The sequence below is a fragment of the Salmo salar genome, chromosome ssa02 (assembly GCF_905237065.1).
Source record: "Salmo salar chromosome ssa02, Ssal_v3.1, whole genome shotgun sequence".
NCBI classification, from domain to species: Eukaryota; Metazoa; Chordata; class Actinopteri; order Salmoniformes; family Salmonidae; genus Salmo; species Salmo salar.
In genome coordinates, this window is record NC_059443.1 from 71,215,509 (window position 1) to 71,232,487 (window position 16,979).

Below are 16,979 nucleotides of genomic sequence, written 5' to 3' on the forward strand. Positions count from 1 at the left end.
AAAATGGGAGGGATGGAGAGTGACTAAAACGAGGGAGTGACAGAGAAAGAGGGAGGGAGAGAACAGAGAGAAAGCCAGACAAGTCTTCCTGCCCTCTTTCTTTCATTCACTCACCCACTCCGTCCCAGCGAGAGAGAGCTGGTGACTCCGAGACAGAGAGAGAGAGAGAGCTGGTGACTCCGAGACAGAGAGAGAGAGAGAGAGAGAGAGAGAGAGAGAGAGAGAGAGAGCTGGTGACTCCGAGACAGAGAGAGAGAGAGAGAGAGAGAGAGAGAGAGAGAGAGAGAGAGAGAGAGGCTGGTGACTCCGAGACAGAGAGAGAGAGAGAGAGAGAGAGAGAGAGAGAGCTGGTGACTCCGAGACAGAGAGAGAGAGAGAGAGAGAGAGAGAGAGAGAGAGAGAGAGAGAGAGAGAGCTGGTGACTCCGAGACAGAGAGAGAGAGAGCAGAGTGAGTCAGAGAGAGAGAGAGAGAGAGAGCTACGAGAGAGAGAGAGAGAGCTGGTGACTCCGAGACAGAGAGAGAGAGCAGGTGACTCCGAGACAGAGAGAGAGAGAGAGAGAGAGAGAGAGAGAGAGAGAGAGAGGCTGGTGACTCCGATACAGAGAGAGAGAGAGAGAGAGAGAGAGAGAGAGAGAGAGAGCTGGTGACTCCGAGCCCAACTGCCAGGTGAGTTATGAATTTATTTAGTTCACTTTTATTCATCCCATCCCTTCTTCATTTTCTCTCTCTCTCTCTCCTCACTCTTTTCATTTGTTCTTTCTCTCATCTTTCTTTCATCTTTCTATCTATTTATCTCCCTCCCATCCATCTCTGTCATCTCCCTCCATCTCTTCTGTCTTCACTCTTCACTTCTCTTCTCTCCAGTCCTCTTCTCCCCTTCTCCTCTTCTCTCCATTCCTCTTCTCCTCCTATCTTCTTCCATCTCTCCATCCCTCGCTGGGTCTCACTCACCCCACACTTTTCTTCTCTCCTTTTTTGTTCTCCTCCTCTCTCCCACCTCTCTCCTCTCTTCCTCCGTTCTCCTTTCCTCCTCTCTCCCACCTCTCTCCTCTGTTCTCCTCTTCTCCTCTCTCCCCCTCTTCTCTCTCCTCTCTACCTTCATGGTTACAGCATTTAGATTCTCCAGTGTCGTGCTTCCCTTGTCTTGTCTTGTCTAGAACCAAATGTTACCCAACACTGTAACCTTCCACTAATTTGACTGTGGATGTGTCTCAATACTCTACAGTGGATTACTCCCTCCTCTTCTCGTTTCCTGTCTTTGTCTCCTTCCCTTCATCTGTACTGATGCAGACGTGATGTGAAAGCACCGGACAGATGTTCTGGATCTTCACATTGGTGCAGATGAAGGCAAGGAGACAAGGAGAGGAAGCCAGTATTCAGAGTATTGAGATGCAGCTCATCTTACACACAGTAGCAGCCTGATAGTCTGTTGTTTGTGTGTGCAGGCATTTTTAAGACCTTGTTTATTTGCCTGCCTGGCTGTCTCAGTATAACTAGACATAGCGATGTTTGAGGGTTTGTGGACGGGCCTCTGTGGCGCGGCTCGGGTAGCCGTGCTGATTTTAGCTTCGGTCGGTCGCTACTCTCTTCCCCTCTCTGGTTAACTCCCTAATGGCACCTTATTCCCTATATAGTGCACTATAGGCCCATAGGGCTCTGGTCTAAAGTAGTGCACTATGTAGGGAATAGGGTGCCATTTGAGTGCCATAGGGCTCTGGCCTAAAGTAGTGCACTATGTAGGGAACAGGGTGCCATTTGGAACGCAGCCTGAGACACTGAGTGTTTCTGTGCGTCTCTTATCAGTGATATTTCCACTGTGCTTCGGGGTCTGACTGTTCTTTGGCTATAAAGCCGTTGGATAAATGGAGGCATGTGCATGGCTAATGACACGTTTCCACAGTGGAATGTTTCCATGTGATCTGAGGGTTCTACTGGTGGTTGTGCACACAAAAAAAGGCTTTTCATGTTGGTTGTTTACAATAGTGTTTATTGTTTTTATGTGATTTTCACAAGTGTCTGAGAAACAATGTAGTTTTTGTGTGTGATTTTAAGTGATATGCTCTCTCTCTCTCTCTCTCTCTGTCACTCTCTATCTCCCTCTTTGTCTCTGTCTCTCTCTCTGTCGCTCTCTCTCTATCTCCCTCTCTATTTCCCTCTCTCTCTCTCTCTCTGTCTCTCTCTGATCTCTCCGTTCCAGACTGAGTAAGGATGTTGGGCCTCCTCCTGTGTGTGAGTTCCCTCCTCCTCCCCCTCCTCCCCCGCTCCCTCGCCCAGGGATCAGGGCCGAGGGTGCGCCTGGCGGGTGAGAGGCGGGGCCCCAACGAGGGTCGTGTAGAGGTGTTCTATAACGGGGCGTGGGGGACGGTGTGTGATGACGAGGTGGATATTAACCTGGCCAACGTGGTGTGTCGAGAGCTGGGCTTCTCACGCAGTCTCACCTGGGCTCACAGCTCTAAGTTTGGAGAAGGACAAGGTACGGTAACACCTTTATTCAATCAATCAATCCATTAATCAATCAAATGTATTTTATAAAGCCTTTTTTTATTTAATTTTTATTTGGGGGAAGGACAAGGTACAGTAACACCTTTATTCATTTGCTTACTTCCTTAATAATCCTCTTCGTTGCTGGAACATAAGGCTTTCACAAGAGAGCGCCACTGTTGCCTATCTTCTGCCTGTCTGGAGATTGTGTTTCATGACATTGGTTCAACCTTTACTTATGTGGGCTGGTCAACTGGGAGAATCAGTTGTATCTTATTGATCGCTCTTGATTGGCTGCTAACGAGGAAGTGTGCTCTTCTTCTCCCATTAGGTCTGATCTGGTTGGATAACGTGCGCTGCATGGGGACGGAGCTCTCCCTGTCTGACTGTCACTCCAATGGCTGGGGGATAAATGACTGCACCCACTCTGAGGACCTGGGAGTCGTCTGTAGCACCCAGAGGAGGGTCGACTACTCCACTAACCACGTAGAGGGCTCCCTGGCCGTCCCAGTGGCCTCGGCCCGACCACAGAGGATCCCCAACCTCTCCTCACCGCCACGTCTATCCACAGTCCAAGACAGGGTGCCCCCTCCTCCCCCTGCTCACATCACATCCCCTGGGAGAAGGGGTCATGAGATCGCCCTCCACCGCAGCACCCCCAGAAGTCAGGGTCAAAGTTCACGGCAACAGCGTCGGGGTCATGATATCCACTTGCGTACCCGGAACGGCCAGAGTCAGGCGGGAGGGGAGGCCAGGACGAGACAGGAGAACCCGGCCGTGCCCCAGGGGCATCAGATCCCCCGCCGGCTGGGGAATGGTGCAGCCTACAGGCAGGCCCAGGAGGTGGGGCGGACCGGACCACAGGCGGCCAGATGGGAGGCAGAGATCACCAGGCAGCCCAGTGGGAACCATGTTGAACCAGAGGCCGAAATCCCCAACGTGGGCCTGGAGACAGACATCACAGACGGACAGGTGAGGAAAAACACTTTCTCTCATTCTCTCTGTCTTGCTCTGCCTCTCTCTTTCTTCCCCTTTCTCTCTCTCACATTCACAACCCCCCCCACACACACACACACACACACACATACTCGACACCCCCACACACCCACCCACCCACCCACCCACCCACACTCAACACCCCAACACTACTGTACTGTACCTACCCACGGTCGCCGCAAGTAGCCTCAAGTAGCCCCATGGTGACTCCCGGGGTACAGGAAGCTGATTGGTGGAGCCAGGAGCCCACAGCCCGATAGGCCGTAATTACAGACAGCCCTAAAACCTTCTCCGGATCCAATTCATAATGGGCAGTATCCCTCACGTTCAGGCCTCAACCTCTAGTAGTTAAACAGACCCAACTCTCTAAACACAGGGCTATTTCCAGAGCCTCCACAGAGGAAAGACATGTCCATCTTTCACCCCTGTTAGACCTCGTAACATGTTATCAACTGAGGCTAAGTTCCCGACCTTACGACTGCTTTGGAATGTAATACACGCGCATATGTATGCGCGTACACACACATTATACACACATTATACACACACACATATATGTATATATATATATACACACAGACACATACATATACACACATACTGTATACACACATTTATACACTGCCCTTCAGAACTTGGGGTCACCAAGAAAAGCACATTTTTGGTCTATTAAAAAAACATCAAATTGATCAGAAATACAGTGTAGACATTGTTAATGTTGTAAATGACTATTGTAGCTGGAAACGGCTGATTTTTAATGCAATATCTACACAGGCATACAGAGGCCCATTATCAGCAACCATCACTCCTGTGTTCCAATGGCACGTTGTGTTAGCTAATCCAAGTTTATCATTTTAAAAGGCTAATTGATCATTAGAAAACCCTTTTGCAATTATGTTAGTGTAACCGATGTGAAATGGCTAGCTAGTTAGCGGGGTGCGCGCTAATAGCGTTTCAATCGGTGATGTCACTCGCTCTGAGACCTTGAGGTAGTTGTTCCCCTTGCTCTGCAAGGGCTGTGGCTTTTGTAGCGCGACGGGTAACGATGCTTCGTGTGAGGCAGTTGTTAATGTCTGCAGAGGGTCCCTGGTTCGAGCCCAGGTTGGGGCGAGGAGAGGGACGGAAGCTATACTGTTACATTAGCACAGCTGAAAACTGTTGTCCTGATTAAAGAAGCAATAAAACTGGCCTTCTTTAGACTAGCTGAATATCTGGAGCATCAGCATTTGTGGGTTTGATTACAGGCTCAAAATGGCCAGAAACAAAGGCCTTTCTTCTGAAACTCGTCAGTCTATTCTTGTTCTGAGAAATTAAGGCTATTCCATTGCCAAGAAACTGAAGATCTCGTACAACTCTGTGTACTACTCCCTTCACAGATCAGCGCAAACTCGCTCTAACCAGAATAGAGAGAGGAGTGGGAGGCCCCGGTGCACAACTGAGCAAGGGGACAAGTAAATTAGAGACACCTCACAAGTCCTCAACTGGCAGCTTCATTAAATAGTACCCACAAAACACCAGTCTCAACGTCAACAGTGAAGAGGCGACTCCGGGATGCTGGCCTTCTAGGCAGAGTTCCTCTGTCCAGTGTCTGTGTTCTTTTGCCCATCTTAATCTTTTCTTTTTGTTGGCCAGTCTGAGATATGGATTTTTCTTTGCAACTCTGCCTAGAAGGCCACTATTCCGGAGTCGCCTCTTCACTGTTGACGTTGAGATTGGTGTTTTGCGGGTACTATTTAACATTAACAATGTCTACACTGTATTTCTGATCAATTTGATGTTATTTTAATGGCCAAAATAATTTCAATAACAAGGACATTTCTAATTGGCCCCAAACTTTTGATATACACACACACACACACACACACACACACACACACACACACACACACACACACACACACACACACACACACACACACACACACACACACACACAGTACATTCAACATACCCTGTTTTCAGTGTGTTTGTTCCTTCATGTCCTTGTTGTGGAGAGACTGCGATGGCAACTAAAGTTGTATTCTGTTCTGTCCTCTCCCACATTCCTCCCCATCCCTTCTCTCCTATCCCCCTCCCCCATTCCTCCCCATCCCCTCTCTCCTATCCCCCCTCCCCCTCCTCTCACCTCCCCCAGGCAGCCAGTAAGGTGAGGCTGGAGGAGGTACGTCTCCGGCCCGTTCTGACAGGCGTCCGCACAGGACTACTGTCAGAGGGTGTTTTGGAAGTGAAGCATGCTGGGAGGTGGCGTCACGTGTGCGACCAGGGCTGGGACCTCAGCAGCAGCCGTGTGGTGTGTGGCATGCTGGGATACCCCTCTGCCGAGGCATACGACCACACCGTCTACAGGTAAGGGAGAGAGGGTGTGTGTGTGTGTGTGTGTGTGTGTGTGTGTGTGTGTGTGTGTGTGTGTGTGTGTGTGTGTGTGTGTGTGTGTGTGTGTGTGTGCATATCTGTCTGTCTGCTGTTTCTCTATTGTTACCATGTATTACTATGTGAGGAGTAGCTCTTCCATTGAAAACAGCTTGAAATCAGTTCAAGTTAAAGGCGGGGATAGTGAAGAGGAGTTTAGCATCTTATTCTGGATTAGGTCGACCTACAGTGTGGCTGTTCCACTCTTCTCCACAATCGTAGCTAACCACTGAGTGTGTGTGTGTGTGTGTGTGTGTGTGTGTGTGTGTGTGTGTGTGTGTGTGAATGTGTGAATGTGTGTGTGTGTGCTTGTGTGTGTGCTTGTGTGTGTGTGTGTGTGTGTGTGTGTGTGGGGGGTACATATGTGTGTGTGCCCACTCTCCGCAGAGCTAGCATTACTACCACCATCCACGCCAGCATTACTACCACCATCCACACCAGCATTACTACCACCATCCACACCAGCATTACTACCACCATCCACGCCAGCATTACTACCACCATCCACACCAGCATTACTATCACCATCCACACCAGCATTACTACCACCATCCACGCCAGCATTACTACCACCATCCACACCAGCATTACTACCACCATCCACACCAGCATTACTACCACCATCCACGCCAGCATTACTACCACCATCCACACCAGCATTACTATCACCATCCACACCAGCATTACTACCACCATCCACGCCAGCATTACTACCACCATCCACGCCAGCATTACTACCACCATCCACACCAGCATTACTACCACCATCCACACCAGCATTACTACCACCATCGACACCAGCATTACTACCACCATCCACACCAGCATTACTACCACCATCCACACCAGCATTACTACCACCAACCACACCAGCATTACTACCACCATCCACACCAGCATTACTACCACCATCCACACCAGCATTACTACCACCATCCACACCAGCATTACTACCACCATCCACACCAGCATTAGTACCACCAACCACACCAGCATTACTACCACCAACCACACCAGCATTACTACCACCATCCACACCAGCATTACTAACACCAACCACACCAGCATTACTACCACCATCCACACCAGCATTACTACCACCATCCACACCAGCATTACTATCACCATCCACACCAGCATTACTATCACCATCCACACCAGCATTACTACCACCAACCACACCAGCATTACTACCACCATCCACACCAGCATTACTACCACCATCCACACCAGCATTACTATCACCATCCACACCAGCATTACTACCACCATCCACACCAGCATTACTATCACCATCCACACCAGCATTACTATCACCATCCACACCAGCATTACTATCACCATCCACACCAGCATTACTAACACCAACCACACCAGCATTACTACCACCATCCACACCAGCATTACTATCACCATCCACACCAGCATTACTATCACCATCCACACCAGCATTACTATCACCATCCACACCAGCATTACTACCACCAACCACACCAGCAGTTACTCACTAACATTGGGCTAACCATGCCTGCATGTCTGGACTTTGCCTCATCATAGTAGGCTATGCACTTTTAAATAGTCTTAAAGAGCAGGTGTGTGTCCCAAATAACTAGCTATTGCCTTTTTATCAAAGCCCTGGTCAAAAGTAGTGCCCTAAATAGGGAATAGGGTGTGATTTGGGACGTAACCTTAAAGAGTATGTTATTAATGTCAGAGGCTGGCTGTAGGAGGAGCATCATGTGCGTTTGGATGGAGACCAGGAACGTATCCTCTAATCTCATGTAATTATACACAACCGGTGGAAATAGCATACGACAGCACTTCCTATAAGTCTTATAAAAACTCTCTAGTTTTCTTTCTCTCTCTCTGTCTATCTCTCACCCCATCTATCTCTCATTCTCTATCTATCTGTTTCTGTTCTCTATCTATCTCTCACCCCATCTATCTCTCATTCTCCATCTGTTTCTGTTCTCTATCTATCTATCTCTCACCCCATCTATCTCTCATTCTCTATCTGTTTCTGTTCTCTATCTATCTATCTATCTATCTATCTATCTATCTATCTATCTATCTATCTATCTATCTATCTATCTATCTATCTATCTATCTATCTATCTATCTATCTATCTATCTATCTATCTATCTATCTATCTATCTATCTATCTATCTATCTATCTATCTGTCACCACATCTATCTCTCGTTCTCTATCTGTTTCTCTCCCTCTCTTCCCTCTCTGCAGCCTACCTCTGGTTTCAGTAACTGTGTTTCAGTGGCTATACATGGTTTGGTTGGGAAAGGTTTGTGTCTTTCAGTGAGAAACGTTTAGTGATACAATTATCTTTGGTTGTGTTTTTGTAGGCTACAGTAGTTCCATTAATTCACCAAGTCTCCCACCTGTCACTTTTACCATTATATTCTAGAACACTTAGAACTGTAGAATCCATTACCCGGGCGATGGATGTCTCGGTGAATCTCGTCCATCTGTCCATCTGTCTGTCCCCAGCTGTAAATAACCTTTATAAAGGCACAGACCTTTAAAGCCTACAGACACACAGACCACCTCTGTCAGTCTATCCAGCCACAGGCTTTATTTACGGCCTGTGAGGAGGATGTCTCCTCTAACCTAAACTGTCTTTACATCCCAGATAATTACAGCTAATGTCCAGGTTAGGCTGCTGAATAAACACACACACACACACACACACACACATCCTTTCACACACACATGCATGGAGAGACATGGAGAGATAGAGAGATAGAAAGATGGAGAAATAGAGAGATGGAGAGGTGGAGGGCACACACACACACTGCTAAAATTTTTTTATCTGTTCCTCTTTACAGTCACATCCTGATTGAGGTCACAAACCATGGAGTTGGATAGAGGGAGCACTTGGCACACCATCATGGCAAAGATGCAAAGAGGTGCCCTCTCTCCAACTCTATGTCACAAAACCCACCGAGACCTCCACAGGTTCCTCGTCTAGGAATCCACTTTTTGGGGAAGATTTTCAGCTTTTTAACTGATGTTTTTCTGCTCCAGTTGATGAGGTGTGAGGCTGGAGAGAGGTTGTGAATGTTTCACCACCAGAGAGAGAAAAAAAAGTGTTTTTTTTGTTCTTTTTCTTCATGAGATGAAAACATTGCCACGTTTGCTGTTCCCCCTCTCAGAGGAAATAACAGTGATTTGATGCCAGCCTTTCGTCTCTCCAAATCTCTCTACAGTTTCTAAATCTGTTTCAAAGAGAACGTTAGGCCAATGTTGACACAGAGCTTAAAGGTGTTTATACACACACACACACACAACTCTAGAGGTTTTTAGACAAACATTTCACCTCAGTAGTCAGTCAGTGGGCACTGTGCTGGCCTCCCATTTTGTCGGCCAGTCATTTGGAAGAGCAGATGACAGACAATATTATTTATTTTTAAACCGGTGACCGGTGCTTCCTTCCACCTAAACCACAGAGTAGATGAATGATGGTGACTTAGCCTCCTTGCACCTGAACCACAGAGTAGATGAATGATGGTGACTTAGCCTCCTTGCACCTGAACCACAGAGTAGATGAATGACAGAAGGACAAGCACAGCCATCTCTGTTCTACCGTTTGATTCAGAGAGCCTAACAACAGTATCTGTCAGGGATGGACAGCTGGGCTGTGTCCCATATAGCATCATATTCCCTATTTACTGCACTACATTTTGACCAGAGGGCCCTGTTCTAAAACAGTACACTAAATAGGGAATATGGTGCCATTTGGGCTGGTCCTGGTGTTCTGGGCGTTTAACTTGAGGTTGAGAGGTTGGTTTATGCGTCAGTGAGTGACTGTCTCTTCTGTGGTGCCAAATGGTACTTTAGTCTGGTTTGGTCTTACTCTACTGGTTGACCAAGTTCACTTTGGCCTCGTCCAGCCTTAGTTCCCAACCTTGTCCAGTCCTAGCCAAGTCTTCCCAACCTGGTCCAGTCCTAGCCAAGTCTTCCCAACCCGGTCCAGTCCTAGCCAAGTCATCCCAACCCGGTCCAGTCCTAGCCAAGTCTTCCCAACCTGGTCCAGTCCTAGCCAAGTCTTCCCAACCCGGTCCAGCCTTAGTTCCCAACCCGGTCCAGCCTTAGTTCCCAACCTTGTCCAGTCCTAGCCAAGTCTTCCCAACCTGGTCCAGTCCTAGCCAAGTCTTCCCAACCCGGTCCAGTCCTAGCCAAGTCTTCCCAACCCGGTCCAGTCCTAGCCAAGTCTTCCCAACCTGGTCCAGTCCTAGCCAAGTCTTCCCAACCCGGTCCAGCCTTAGTTCCCAACCCGGTCCAGTCCTAGCCAAGTCTTCCCAACCTGGTCCAGTCCTAGCCAAGTCTTCCCAACCCGGTCCAGCCTTAGCCAATTCTTCCCAACCTGGTCCAGTCCTAGCCAAGTCTTCCCAACCCGGTCCAGTCCTAGCCAAGTCTTCCCAACCCGGTCAAGTCCTAGCCAAGTCTTCCCAACCTGGTCCAGTCCTAGCCAAGTCTTCCCAACCCGGTCCAGTCCTAGCCAAGTCTTCCCAACCCGGTCCAGTCCTAGCCAAGTCTTCCCAACCTGGTCCAGTCTTAGCCAAGTCTTCCCAACCTGGTCCAGTCCTAGCCAAGTCTTCCCAACCTGGTCCAGTCTTAGCCAAGTCTTCCCAACCTGGTCCAGTCCTAGCCAAGTCTTCCCATCCTGGTCCAGTCCTAGCCAAGTCTTCCCAACCTGGTCCAGTCCTAGCCAAGTCTTCCCAACCTGGTCCAGTCTTAGCCAAGTCTTCCCAACCTGGTCCAGTCCTGGCCAAGTTTTCCCAACCCTTTGGCCAAAGGTACTCTACATGCAAACAGTCATGTCTCCTCCTCACCCTCACACCTCTTGCTCACTAAGAAATAGGGTACAATTTCAGACACAACCTAAATATCCTTTTATCATGGTCCATTCACTCTGCTGTGTCAGCTATAACCCCACTGACTGACCTGCTGTGTCAGCTATAACCCCACTGACTGACCTGCTGTGTCAGCTATAACCCCACTGACTGACCTGCTGTGTCAGCTATAACCTCACTGACTGACCTGCTGTGTCAGCTTTAACCCCACTGACTGACCTGCTGTGTCAGCTATAACCCCACTGACTGACCTGCTGTGTCAGCTATAACCCCACTGACTGACCTGCTGTGTCAGCTATAACCCCACTGACTGGCCTGCTGTGTCAGCTATAACCCCACTGACTGACCTGCTGTGTCAGCTATAACCCCACTGACTGACCTGCTGTGTCAGCTATAACCCCACTGACTGACCTGCTGTGTCAGCTATAACCCCACTGACTGACCTGCTGTGTCAGCTATAACCCCACTGACTGACCTGCTGTGTCAGCTATAACCCCACTGACTGACCTGCTGTGTCAGCTATAACCCCACTGACTGGCCTGCTGTGTCAGCTATAACCCCACTGACTGACCTGCTGTGTCAGCTATAACCCCACTGACTGACCTGCTGTGTCAGCTATAACCCCACTGACTGACCTGTTGTGTCAGCTATAACCCCACTGACTGACCTGCTGTGTCAGCTATAACCCCACTGACTGACCTGCTGTGTCAGCTATAACCCCACTGACTGACCTGTTGTGTCAGCTATAACCCCACTGACTGACCTGCTGTGTCAGCTATAACCCCACTGACTGGCCTGCTGTGTCAGCTATAACCCCACTGACTGACCTGCTGTGTCAGCTATAACCCCACTGACTGACCTGCTGTGTCAGCTATAACCCCACTGACTGACCTGTTGTGTCAGCTATAACCCCACTGACTGACCTGCTGTGTCAGCTATAACCCCACTGACTGACCTGCTGTGTCAGCTATAACCCCACTGACTGACCTGTTGTGTCAGCTATAACCCCACTGACTGACCTGCTGTGTCAGCTATAACCCCACTGACTGACCTGCTGTGTCAGCTATAACCCCACTGACTGTGTATCTATTATTACTTGTATTATTATGTATTTTACTTTTCTATTATTTCTCTATTTTCTATCTCTCTGCATCGTTGGGAAGGACCCGTAAGTCAGCATTTCACTGTTAGTCCACACCCGTTGTTTATGAAGAAATTACATTTGATTTGATCAGATAACCCCACTCCTGGTCCTCCACTGACCAATCATGTGGCTCTATCCCCACTCCTCCACTGACCAATCACGTGACTCTAATCCCACTCCCCCACTGACCAATCATGTGACTCTAACCCCACTCCCCCACTGACCAATCATGTGACCCTATCCCCACTCCTCCACTGACCAATCATGTGACTCTAACCCCACTCCCCCACTGACCAATCACGTGACTCTAACCCCACTCCCCCACTGACCAATCATGTGACTCTAACCCCACTCCCCCACTGACCAATCATGTGACTCTAACCCCACTCCCCCACTGACCAATCATGTGACTCTAACCCCACTCCTCCACTGACCAATCACGTGACTCTAACCCCACTCCCCCACTGACCAATCACATGACTCTAACCCCACTCCCCCACTGACCAATCATGTGGCTCTCTCTTGGTCTGAACAGACTCTTTTATCTGTTGTTTAATTGTTGAGGTTTTTACAGATGTGTTCCCCCTCGCCTTCAGTGACGAGTGTTTAAGCCATTTCAGCTCAATGCGCCTTCTCCATTGTCCTTGTTTCCTAACTTCTGGTGTTGCATAAAGTAACTAGCAGACTGGCACCGGGCCAAGACTCCTGATAACAGTGAGGTCTGAGCGGTAGGAGAGGTGCCATTATGTATTAAGCGTCTCAGAGTAAGACTGCTGATCTAGAATCAGTATAGACTTTTAGATCACAATGAATTATCATACATGGACAGTGTGGAGCTGTTCCTAGACTCCGGTGGGCTGTTTCTGGGTGTGGAGCTGCTCCTAGACTCCGGTGGGCTGTTTCTGGGTGTAGAGCTGTTCCTAGACTCTGGTGGGCTGTTTCTGGGTGTGGAGCTGTTCCTAGACTCTGGTGGGCTGTTTCTGGGTGTGGAGCTGTTCCTAGACTCTGGTGGGCTGTTTCTGGGTGTGGAGCTGTTCCTAGACTCTGGTGGGCTGTTTCTGGGTGTAGAGCTGTTCCTGATTATGGGTGTAGAGGTGTAGAGCTGTTCTGTCACTGATTCTGGTGGGCTGTTTCTCAGTGTGATTTTTGTCTCTGATTCTAGTGGGCTGTTTCTGAGTGTGGTTTCTGTCAGTGATTCTGGTGGGCTGTTTCTCAGTGTGATTTCTGTCTCTGATTCTAGTGGGCTGTTTCTCAGTGTGATTTCTGTCTCTGATTCTAGTGGGCTGTTTCTCAGTGTGATTTCTGTCAGTGATTCTAGTGGGCTGTTTCTCAGTGTGATTTCTGTCTCTGATTCTAGTGGGCTGTTTCTCAGTGTGGTTTCTGTCTCTGATTCTAGTGGGCTGTTTCTCAGTGTGGTTTCTGTCTCTGATTCTAGTGGGCTGTTTCTCAGTGTGGTTTCTGTCTCTGATTCTAGTGGGCTGTTTCTCAGTGTGATTTCTGTCTCTGATTCTAGTGGGCTGTTTCTCAGTGTGATTTCTGTCTCTGATTCTAGTGGGCTGTTTCTGGGTGTGGTTTCTGTCTCTGATTCTAGTGGGCTGTTTCTCAGTGTGATTTCTGTCTCTGATTCTAGTGGGCTGTTTCTGAGTGTGGTTTCTGTCAGTGATTCTGGTGGGCTGTTTCTCAGTGTGATTTCTGTCTCTGATTCTAGTGGGCTGTTTCTCAGTGTGATTTCTGTCTCTGATTCTAGTGGGCTGTTTCTCAGTGTGATTTCTGTCAGTGATTCTAGTGGGCTGTTTCTCAGTGTGATTTCTGTCTCTGATTCTAGTGGGCTGTTTCTCAGTGTGGTTTCTGTCTCTGATTCTAGTGGGCTGTTTCTCAGTGTGATTTCTGTCTCTGATTCTAGTGGGCTGTTTCTCAGTGTGATTTCTGTCTCTGATTCTAGTGGGCTGTTTCTGGGTGTGGTTTCTGTCTCTGATTCTAGTGGGCTGTTTCTCAGTGTGATTTCTGTCTCTGATTCTAGTGGGCTGTTTCTCAGTGTGGTTTCTGTCAGTGATTCTAGTGGGCTGTTTCTCAGTGTGATTTCTGTCTCTGATTCTAGTGGGCTGTTTCTCAGTGTGATTTCTGTCTCTGATTCTAGTGGGCTGTTTCTGAGTGTGGTTTCTGTCTCTGATTCTAGTGGGCTGTTTCTGAGTGTGGTTTCTGTCTCTGATTCTAGTGGGCTGTTTCTCAGTGTGATTTCTGTCTCTGATTCTAGTGGGCTGTTTCTGAGTGTGGTTTCTGTCTCTGATTCTAGTGGGCTGTTTCTCAGTGTGGTTTCTGTCAGTGACCTTTTAACACAATACTTGACTGATGTTGGGCATCTAAGAAACCCTCTGTCTGGTAGACAGGATCACCTCCACTTGTTTATTGTGTTGTTGTTTTGGTCTAAATCAGTCCAATCCAAAACGCATCGCTCTTTGTTGAGGCAGTGTCGGAGGTGCCTTTCAAAGGTCATTCACGTTTGAGCCGACATCTGCAGAGTTTACCATGAATGTGATCTACACAAACGAATGTATCTTTCCAAGGAAAATGAAAACAAAACTTTCTTGTTGGACTAGTTCAGACAGGTAGTACCTCCCCGTTCCACTCCATTTTCTTCTGTTTTTGTTCCTACTACCAAAGTCCCTGTGGTGTAAGTTATACCAGGACGTGTTTATCTGGGGCTGTTATACAAACATAATAATAATAATTATAATTATAATAATAATATAAGCCATTTAGCAGACACTTTTATCCAAAGCCACTTAGAGGGAGTCAAACCCACAATCCTGGCATTGAAAGACTCTGGTCACTGGTGTTTGAAGTGGTCGACCTGAAACTAATTCCTCTCTTGGCTCAAATAGTGCCACAGTGTGCGTTTCTCTCTCACTTTCTCTGTGTGTGTGTGTGTGTGTGTGTGTGTGTGTGTGTGTGTGTGTAAGCACTGTGTGTGTGTGTGTGTAAGCACTGTGTGTGTGTGTGTGTGTGTGTGTGTGTGTGTGTGTGTGTGTGTGTGTGTGTGTGTGTGTGTGTGTGTGTGTGTGTGTGTAAGCACTGTGTGTGTGTGTGTGTGTGTGTGTGTGTGTGTGTGTGTGTGTGTGTGTGTGTGTGTGTGTGTGTGTGTGTGTGTGTGTGTGTGTGTGTGTGTAAGCACTGTGTGTGTGTGTGTGTGTGTGTGTGTGTGTGTGTGTGTGTGTGTGTGTGTGTGTGTGTGTGTGTGTGTGTGTGTGTGTGTGTGTGTGTGTGTAAGCACTGTGTGTGCTTCCATCTGTTAGCCGTCATATTAAAGGATACTTCCTCCTGTGTCCTCTCAGAAGACGTCTGTTTAGTGAATAACAGTTTTTATGGAGTTCTCTCTCTACTTTCCCACTGTGCTTCCTGTTATAGAACTTCTGGACTTGGAACCCCGAAGTTTCCAATGTGGTCTACAGGAACCTATGAACACACAAAGTCCCAATCGGCATCCAATTCCCTATATGGTGCACTACTTTTGACCAGGGTCCATCCTATTCCTTGGACTATTCTTTTTCCTATGGGCCCTGGTCAAAAGTAGTGCACTACGTAAGGGATAGGGTGCCATTTGGGACTGTGCCACTGCACCAGTAAAGTGGGCCTGCACTGGTACTTTACTGACCAACAAATGAAGCCATGCATCCCTGTTCCTTTCCTCTGTCTGAGAGGGGTACTCCTCCTTTTGGTTATGAAACAGATTCACAACATGCGTCCCCAATGACACTATCCTCTATATCGGGCACTACTTGTGACTTTTTACCAGATCCCACAGGCCTCTGGTCTAGTGCACTACATAAGGAAGTGCACTACATAAGGAATAGGGTAACATTTGAGATGTGTGCACAGTTAAGTAACATCTGACACGTGGACATGTGGGCAACCCAGGGCTTGTGTCTGTACTTTCTGTTAGCTTTGATCTAATGTATTCTATGTGCATATTTATAGTTCTTTCCATGGGTTCTTTCCACACATACATCCAACAGGACTAAAATACCCATGAAGGGAGGATTGAAAAGAAGAAGAAGGAAAGGAAAAATGATGAGTGAGAGAAGAGAGGGGAGGAGAGAGAGAGAGAGGGGGGGAGGGGAAGAGAGAGAGAGGGGACAGAGGGAGAGAGAGGGGGGGCAGAGGTAGAGAGAGAGAGCGGGGGGGAGGGGAAGCGAGAGAGAGAGGGGACAGAGGGAGAGAGAGGGGGGGCAGGGGGAGAGAGGGGGGGCAGAGGTAGAGAGAGAGAGCGGGGGGAGGGGAAGCGAGAGAGAGAGGGGACAGAGGGAGAGAGAGGGGGGGCAGGGGGAGAGAGGGGGGCAGAGGTAGAGAGAGAGAGCGGGGGAGGGGAAGCGAGAGAGAGAGGGGACAGAGGGAGAGAGAGGGGGGGCAGGGGGAGAGAGGGGGGGCAGAGGTAGAGAGAGAGAGCGGGGGGAGGGGAAGCGAGAGAGAGAGGGGACAGAGGGAGAGAGAGGGGGGGCAGAGGGAGAGAGAGAGGGGGGACAGAGGGAGAGAGAGAGGGGGGACAGAGGGAGGGAGAGAGACAGACCCTGGGAGAAGGGGAGGGACAAAGAGAGACAAGAAAGAGAGAGATAAAGAGAGATAAAGAGAAAGAGAGAGAGAGAAAGAGCAGGAGAGAGAGAGAGAAAGAGCGAGAGCAAGAGAGTGTATGTTGACCTGGCTTTACAATAGGAACATTCAGATCCCTCACTAGGGCATTGTGGGTAACCACAGAAGCAATAGGAGGGCTGGTAGAGGTATTTAACCAGTATTCTGTCTGTAGAGGAGGGCTGGTAGTAATTCTCTTCTGTTTCTTTCAGGAAACTATGGGACGCCAAGTTGGCAGATCCCTCTACAAGGTACATATCTGCTTGTTTGTTTATTGTTTGTTCTCTGCTTGTCTTTCATTTGTTATGATGGTGATGATGATTCATATTTCTCTCCCTTCTCACCCTCTCTCTCTCCCCTCCCCTTCTCTCCCCTCCACTCCTCTCCCCCTCTCTCCCCTCCCCTTCTCTCTCCCTTCTCACCCTCTCTCTCTCCCCTCCCCTTCTCTCCCCTC

At 48.6% G+C, this 16,979-nt stretch overlaps 1 protein-coding gene across 1 annotated transcript in view; it reads left to right on the forward strand.

The window, feature by feature from the left end:
* Window positions 1-541: 541 nt before the first annotated feature.
* The window catches only part of LOC106591630 (lysyl oxidase homolog 4), a 35,264-nt gene continuing 18,826 nt past the window's right edge, over window positions 542-16,979 (forward strand). The window contains exons 1-5 of the mRNA XM_045709265.1: window positions 542-668; window positions 2,200-2,475; window positions 2,815-3,455; window positions 5,614-5,825; window positions 16,738-16,776. Coding sequence (XP_045565221.1) covers window positions 2,211-2,475; window positions 2,815-3,455; window positions 5,614-5,825; window positions 16,738-16,776 — 1,157 coding nt within the window. The 5' untranslated portion in view covers window positions 542-668; window positions 2,200-2,210. The remainder of the gene's footprint in view (window positions 669-2,199; window positions 2,476-2,814; window positions 3,456-5,613; window positions 5,826-16,737; window positions 16,777-16,979) is intronic.